The 9181-nt window shown below is 30.9% G+C and overlaps 1 protein-coding gene across 1 annotated transcript; it reads left to right on the plus strand.

The window, feature by feature from the left end:
* Nucleotides 1-2706: 2706 nt before the first annotated feature.
* Nucleotides 2707-8787, plus strand: LOC111027411. The gene is made up of 4 exons (XM_022305786.1): nt 2707-2906; nt 5206-5287; nt 6925-7731; nt 7819-8787. The coding sequence occupies exons 1-4, from the start codon at nt 2707-2709 to the stop codon at nt 8785-8787; spliced, it is 2058 nt and encodes a 685-aa protein (XP_022161478.1).
* Nucleotides 8788-9181: the final 394 nt, after the last annotated feature.

Below are 9181 nucleotides of genomic sequence, written 5' to 3' on the forward strand. Positions count from 1 at the left end.
TTGTATGTAAAAAAAAAATTAATGAAAAAATAGTAAATGTTATAATGTAGAATTGCAACATACACATATGAACATTAATGATTATATATTATAGATATATTATTATTATTATATTATATTATATTCTTTCTTATAAAGGATTCATTCTATATTATTTTGTATGATGAGCGTGGGGTGTATGATGTTCAGCTGGGTAAAAGTTTATTACCTAATTTCTTAATTATACACACATGACACATCAACTATGCATTTATAAATTATAATTTAAATGTTTATTATTTTTTTTGTTTTGTTTAAAGGTGACCAGTGGAAAAAAAAGATTAGAACCTACAGGTGTATGAATATGAATATTTAAACATACAACACATCTGTATTGTATTTTTAATATAATAAAAAATATATTTTGTTCTATTGTAAAATGTTATAGATTATTTTATAAATGCTGTTCCTATTACTTTTGTACTAATTGTTGAAGTACACAGATATACAGAAGCTAAAGGTAAATAAAGGTAAGATCGGATATAATATGTAATAATATAATAATATGTATAATTATTAATTGGTATGAATAACTATAGTGCTCCGATGCGTAATATAAAACAACGACTAATCGTCCTACAGGCTAGTACATATAACGAATAAGCTATAGAAATATAAAATGCCTATTAAGCGTCTGCTGTACTACAGTGTGAAATGTGTGAATAATTTGCTTATAATCTATATAATACAGAGTGTGTTGTTTACATTCAACACTAATAAACATTTAAAGACAGATATAACTGATCATAGGAAGTCACCAACCAGATTCGCTTACCTACCAGAAAAGTTGCTATTTTTAAGTTATTATATAATTATATATTATGACATTTTTATGATTTGTAATTTGATTTCAATCATTATTTCCTTTTTGTAGATTTAAATAATCGCTTTTATATTTCTCTTTTTTTTACAATTTTTTTAATATACGCTTGACACCACAGCCATTACCGATATCAGATCTAGGTAATCATGATCTCTCGGAGAGCATAAAAATTAGAATATATTGTGTCTGAACCACATTTCAGTCGTCATTTTTTTTGTGATATCCAAAGGTTATATTAAGTATGCGTGACCAAAGCTGGATGTTTTTAAATGTGATAATATTCTATAATTTCTAAAAAAAAAACGGCTGCACTTGATAAGTATATGGATTATTATGATGTTATAACCGTTTTACATATTATCACTGATAACTAATGGGCATTAAAAAGACAATATTATGTGCATGCAAATATTCGTGGTTATTGGTGTATAATATTATGTGTGCAAAACTAGTTTCCTGTTGGTCAATTGGTGGTTTATAATATCAATTCTGTTAGTGCCTATTTTATATTAGTAAAATATATTTGTATACATTTTAGTGAAGATTTATACTAAGATATTGAGTCATAAAATAATAACATCAATATGTTTTACAAAATATTAGCATATTAATATATTATGCAAGTACCTATGCAAACAAACATGAAATTTTTGCACAAACATTCATACAAATGTATGATTTATGTATCTTTTCTAAAATTAACATAATATGCTGCAACATGTTTAATGCAATATGTAGAATTGCAAAATATATGAACATTAATGATTTCTTTCTTCTATGGGATTCATTCAATATTATTTTGTATGACGGGGGTGGAGTGTATGTTGTTCAGTTGGGTAAAAGTTTATTACCTAATAACTAAATAACAAACACATCACCTATGCATTTATAAATTATAATTTATATGTTTTTTTTGTTTTTTTTTTTAAAGCGACCAGTGGAAAAAAAAGATTAGAACCTATACAGATGTATGAATATGAATATTTAAACATACAACACATCTAATCTGTATTGTATTTTTCATATAATTTAAAATATAATTTGTTCTATTGTAAAATGTTTATAGATTATTTTGTAAATGTTGTTCCTGATACTTTAGTACTATTAAACATTTAATAATAAATAAATTGATCATAATGATGGTTCGGGCCGTGTATTGAGTAGCTCAATATATATTTACATATATACGTATTAGATATATGAGTATACAAAATCGACTCATTACTAGTGTCATTCAAAAGAAGTGCCGAGGGATCTTTTGATAGCTGTATCAGGTCTGCAGTATAATCGTATTAACTCAGTAACTTAAATTACATTAGGTTGGCAGTGATACTGCGTTAGATCACTACGAATGTAGGAACGTTTGAGTGCTGCATTTAGTTATTATTATCATACATTTCTACGAAATGATCATTACGGATGAAGGGACTTTTAAGAGGGCACGATAATAGTCTCATTTACAATAAATCTTATTTGATTTATTGCTCTAAAAAAAATCGTTAGGCATTCAATTCTCTGAAAAAAATCATATACATAAAAATATATTAATTGTAACTGTGATATCGCATATCAAACACCAACCAGAGAGGATAATACACATCAGAAGTACCAAAGAGAAACGCTCACTAGTCACTGCCAATGTGGTAAGTGCACACATACATATATATTTTGAAAAGAATACCAATATATATTATGTATATATTATTATATATATTTAAGTAGTAGAATAATCATACACACTCTCTAAAAACAATTGAAACAATAATCGTATTACAACGACCTTTGTTACGGAACAAACCACAATACTAAAAAGGTCTTTCTCAAGACCACCAAATTAGACAGTTATGACAGAGGGGAGCAACACAAGAGACAGAAAAAACAAACTTAAAGAAACTGGACCAGCCGCATTGCCGACGTCCAGTACCAAGCTGCCAACGTCGAGAATCGGATCAAACCGACTACTTACAGAAGCAGACCGAACAAGACCACCGGTAGCATCAATTGAAAGCGGCTCTTTTGAGGGCCACCACCTGAACCCCACACGGCACTTATTTAAGTTGTCCGACCCGGACCAGGCTCGCCGTCGGAGTACCGCTTAATTAAGTTTGTACCGACGACGGCCGGTTCCTTCCCTACATTGTAAAACCCATCGAGGTTATTTGTATATCAAACCCATTGTACATAAAGTCCGGTTACGGCCCGACTATCCACAAGCGCCCCCGATTGCGTCGACTCACTTAATTAAGTCTGGTCGATGCAAATCGACGCTTTACAACTCCCCAAACTGTAAATACTTATATATAAAACTATTATAGAAATAGACATACGTGATACCAAGAAAACTCTGTGTTATTTATTCACGGTACGGGACGTACCGTATCACCTTCGGTGAAATCAAAACTTACATACCTATGTGCAAAATCACAGTCCCTCGTATCATATTACGTAAGCATGTACTAGTTCATTGAGATACACACGACGATATTCACCACAGGGTACATTTTAATTTTTTTAATTTAATTTTTTGGGATCGGGCTTCTGAGTATAATATTAATGGAGACCTATTTCCCGACTTCCTATACGCCCATTTATGTACTGTAATCAGTTTAATGGTTTTAACTTATAACACAGACTGCGTGTCAAATGAAGAAGTGACAGGCCCGTGTTATATTATAATAGCATACCGTAAGTATTGAAACACTTTTTTAATCATTCTGGGTCTAACTTTTTAATTTTTTAGCTATGGATTTTGTACTTTTTAAAATGTAATAAAAATGATTTCTATATTTCTGTTTTGATACCTATGTGTGTTTGTTGATAGAATAATAAAATAGCTTAAAAAAATTACAATAAAAAGTTGAAACATTTTGAGGATACATCTGCAGAGGTTCGGTTTTGTTTTAAAAACTTAAATTTGTATGGTATTGTGTTTAGTATCCGAGGCGCATACAATAATAGACATTAAGAACTTACGTGCCCTGCATATCTTTCGAATAATCATCGCACCGAAGACGCTTTATCATCCGATCTTCGTTGAAATTTTATTGATAGCTCTAAAAACGCCGATCAAATATTTTTTTGAATATTTCACTTATCTACGAGTTCCAAAAATGTCATCATATTTGTGCTGCATTTAGTTATTAATAATAATAAATTCAAGGGTCGGAACTTTAGGCATTTGCATATTTGTTTGAAAGTCCATATTGAACTTCTGGTTCGATACAAATTTGATCCTAACTACGTATATTTCAAATACAAAAATTTTTGTTGCATAATTTTGCATATTTCGTCATTTTTTGTACGAGTTAACATATTTTAGGTTTTAGAACATTGTTATGCATACTTCATAGATTTAACGAAAACAAATTTTTGTTACAAATTTATAGTTACCTAAACAAAAAAATATTAGATATTTTCCAAATAAATTCATCAAAAAATACGTCAACGGCTATTTTTGTATTGCTCCCAATGCATTTAACATTAATATTGATATATATAATATCTAGTAGTGGGAAATGATAACTCGTAATAGTGACTGCCGAGTGTGGACCGGCCCGTATTAATTTTTATCCAAATTCACCACAGCATTCATATATTTTGTACCATGATATAAATAAATTGTATAATCCTAGATAATTTGTAAACAATTGTATTTAACCACTTTGTCGTATCAGTATTTATATTTTGAACACAATATTAATTATGTTCATTGTAAATACTACGGTCTATGTGACTATGTGCGTCGGCTTGCGAGCGACTTCACTGTACAGTCAGTGTACAGTGCACATTAGTCAGTTTTCAGTATTTCACCATGTAGTTTTATTTTGCAAACTTTGCGAAGTGAAAGTGGCTCCCGAAAGACGATCTAGTATTACACAGCACATCAAAACAAAAAAACATCGTCGTGCTGTAGAACGTCAAATAAATCAGAAAACAAAAAACAGCCAACTATGAACAAATTTAATGTCGTAAAAATCGAAAAAATTTTTTATTTTATTTTATCATGTACTTACATAATTTTGATTTTCAAATTTTTTTTTTTCAATTATTTTTTATTTCATAAATTGCATGTCCAAATTTTTACTGCTTATTTTACCGCATAGGTATTATGATGTTTTTTAGCGCATATATGTATGCGCATATTTGAGTACTTTTTATTGCATAAAGTTCCGAGCCTTGCAACTGTCACACATTTCTACGAAATGATCATTACGGATGTAGGGAATTTTAAGAGCGCACGATAATAGTCACAATTATAATAAACAAAATAAATTTCTTCAAAAAAGAGTTAGGCATTCAATTCTCTGAAAAAAATCATATACATCAAAATACATATATTGTAGCTGTGAAATCGAATATCAAACACTAACCAGAGAGGATAATACACACCACAAGTACCACAGAGAAACACTCACTGCTAATGAGGTAAGTGCACACATACATATAAATTTTGAACAGAATAGTCGTAACTTATCATATAAATCATATAACATTGAACGCTCGTTACCATGTCAATCTAAGTTATCAATTTTCGATTGTTTCAGTTTACCTTTTTTATGGTGCCAATAAAAAAATAAAAATGATCGAATACTATAATATCTAATACAAACATTTCTGTTACTTTTGTTTGTTAACATAATTTTGTATATATTACTAGCTCTAGTGGCTCTAGTATGTGGCTATAGTCATGCATATTATATGCACTTAAATTGCTATACTTGATACACACAAAATAGATAGTATTTTTAAAATTATTAATTAAGATATATACCTTTATTTTAACTATTTTATAATCATGTAAAGTAAAATAGGTATACACACTTTGAATTTACAATGAATAATAAAAGTTCAATAAAATTTTTTATTATAATAGTACAAAAAAAAGTTTAAAATTAGGTGTACAATATGCCTGCAAATACTAAATAATAATAACATCAATGGCCAATGCGTTTATGCATAATGTTCGTGGTTGAACCATTCCTTCAGATGATCATAGAATTGACCATATGTCTCACAAAGAAATAATTCCCCTTTTAGTTCTAAGCTATAAAAAGGAAATTTGAGTAATATTAATAAGGAATATTTCAACCGTATATTATAAATTGTCATAATATCATGGGTTAGGTGAGGTTGGTTAGAGTAGAAAGGGAATTAAAATTCATAATGAATAGTTTGCAGTATTCAATAACTAAACCTATCGTTGAGATAGTTTCAAAATATATATATATTGGATTACCCACGTAGTTCCTAATCACACGATCACCACTGATCCCCTCGTGGATGTTTTAGTCCTCCTTAAATATTAAATGTCTACATTATGTTGTTTTTAATATGGTAACCTAGTTATTTAGTTGATCATGTATAAATTATGTTATTGTTTTCTTACCCTAGTTACTATGAGCTAACATTTCTTATTACAGAGTTATTTATAATTATGTTATACTTACTGACTATGCTTAAAATTATACTATTTTACCTATTACAAATAATTGTTTACTTAACCTATAGTTACTATGTGCTAATTTTTATTATTACTAACTTATACCTAGTACCTAATAAACACTTAACACAACAGTTACGTAACTAAAAGAAATGTACAATGCACTAACAGAAATGTAAAATATCGAAAAATACACTTATAATGGTTTATATTTGGCTGAAAACTATTTGCATTTGACATTTTATTGAACTGAAAAAATTTATTTGAAAAGATAGTACCATAGAGGTTAAAATATGCACATAGCAAGTTGCCACAGTTGTCAATAGTCGACGGCGACGATAACAATAAGTCCTTACATTAAATAATGTTGAGTTGTATGTTAAATATTATTTTTAAATACACAGCTTAAGAAAAAAAGATCAAGTTTTTTAGAAAATATTAAACATGTTTATTATAATAATTACCCCCCAGGGGGGTGCTAAGTAATTAGCACTACGGGTTTGGCGAACCCGGGGCCCCGAGCTACGAGCTGGCTTTAGCCAGCTGGCTCGATCTGGTCCTCCAGGATGGGGGTTTGGCGACGGGCTAACAACCCGTCACTGTAAAAAATCTAATTGTTAAGAAACCAAAACTAAAGCCTCGGGACAGAGATCTGGACAAAACACAACGGAAACGGCCTGGACTACAAGGATTTAGGATTGGCACTTGGAATGTAAGAACGTTATATAAAGCAGGAGCGCTTAATACACTAATCAATACAATAGATAGATATAAGGCAAATATAGTAGCGTTACAAGAAACGAGATGGCAAGGCGAAGGATGTATAGCAACATGTAACATGACATTATTCTATGGTGGTGTAACAACAAATAGACATGAAAATGGTGTGGGTTTCCTTGTACACAATAGCCTAATACCATGGGTTAAACAATTTAAGGCTATTAATGACCGAATATGTTACATCCGGATTAATATGAACCACCGAGACATGATTATTATTTGCGCATACGCACCAACCAAATCAGGAAATAAAGAAGTGAAAGATGCCTTCTATGAAGAGCTGGAACAAGTATATGACACTATACCAAGTCATTGCATTAAAGTATTATTGGGAGATATGAACGCTCAAGTGGGTAAAGAAAATACATACAAAACGACGATTGGAGAACATAGCTTACATGACCAAAGCAACGATAACGGAGTAAGATTAATTAACTTTGCAATAAGTAAAAATATGGTAGTAAGCAGTACAAGATTCCCGCGGAAAAATATCCATAAAGAAACGTGGCTATCCCCGGGAGGCAAGTATAGTAGTCAAATTGATCATGTCCTCATAGAAAATAAACATAAAACGATTATAAAAAATGTCAAAAGCTACAGAGGAGCAAACGCAGACACAGACCATTACTTAATCCTAATTGACTTCAGAGTAAAGATGTCAATGGAATGGAAAAAGAAACAAAAAATACTTGAAAAATATGATGTGGATAAATTAAAAAACAAGGAAACATTACAGACATATCAAGAAACAGTGACAAATCTCTTAGGAAGAAGAGAGGGCTTCGACACAGAACAGATTGAAGAATCATGGATAGCAATTAAGACCTCAATAACGGAATCAGCAGAAAAAGTTATCCAACTTACACAAAGAAAAAAAACAAAGAAATGGTTTAATGATAATTGCAAGCAAGTAATCAGGGAACGTAATGAAGCTAGAATCAAAGCAATACACACACCAACTCCAGAGAACATAAGGGACTTCGAAAACAAAAGAAGAGAAGTGAATACACTGATAAGAAAAGAAAAGAGGATAGCAGAAAAAGAACGATTAGAAGACATCGAAAACCTTAAACACAACCCCAGAGAATTCTTCAAACGTTGCAAAACATTTAAAAATGGATTTGTACCTAATATACGGATGATAGAAGATAATAATGGTACCCTAATTACAAAACCGGAAAATATTGCCGAGGAATTTAGATCGTACTTTGAAAAAATCCTTAACAGAGACTCAACAACAGGAATAGGTGAACAAGACGACACCTTATACTACACAGCGGAACCAGAAGTACCAAGTCCTAGTCTAGAAGAGATACAGTATGCGATACAAACTCTAAAAAATAATAAGTCTCCAGGAGATGATAAAATTGCCGCTGAGTTACTGAAGTTAGGAGGACAAAACTTAACAAAAAACTTAAATGACCTAATTCAACAGATATGGATAAAGGAAAAGATACCAAAAGAATGGAATGAGTCATTGATATGTCCAATTTTCAAAAAAGGTAACCGAAATAAAGTCGAGAATTATAGAGGCATAACACTACTGAATTCTGGATATAAAATACTATCATTAATTATACTCAAAAGATTGCAAGTATACACAGATGAGATAGTAGGTGATTACCAAAGTGGATTCAGAAAAAATAAATCAACTACTGACCACATATTTGTCTTAAGACAAGTTATGGAAAGAAGCTACGAATAAGCGAAAGATCTACATATGGTTTTTATAGACTACAAACAAGCCTATGATAGCATAGATAGAGAAATATTATAGAAAATCCTTAAAAACTTTGGCTTACCAACTAAATTAATCAACATGATAAAACTATGTAACACAAACATCAGCAGCCGAGTCAAGGTGAACAACGAAATATCGTCTCCGTTTACAATAAATAGTGGACTGAAGCAAGGGGATGCGATGTCACCAGCACTCATCAATATGGCATTGGAGAGCGTAATAAGAAAGATACCAAGAACTGAGACATTAAACCTTGATGAAGGAAATATCCTACTAGCATATGCAGACGATATAGTGGTTATTGGGAATTCGCAAGAGAGTATCCAGAGTACTGTTGAAGAACTGATGAAGATAGGAA

Source organism: Myzus persicae, unplaced genomic scaffold (assembly GCF_001856785.1).
Source record: "Myzus persicae strain clone G006 unplaced genomic scaffold, MPER_G0061.0, whole genome shotgun sequence".
Taxonomy (NCBI): Eukaryota; Metazoa; Arthropoda; class Insecta; order Hemiptera; family Aphididae; genus Myzus; species Myzus persicae.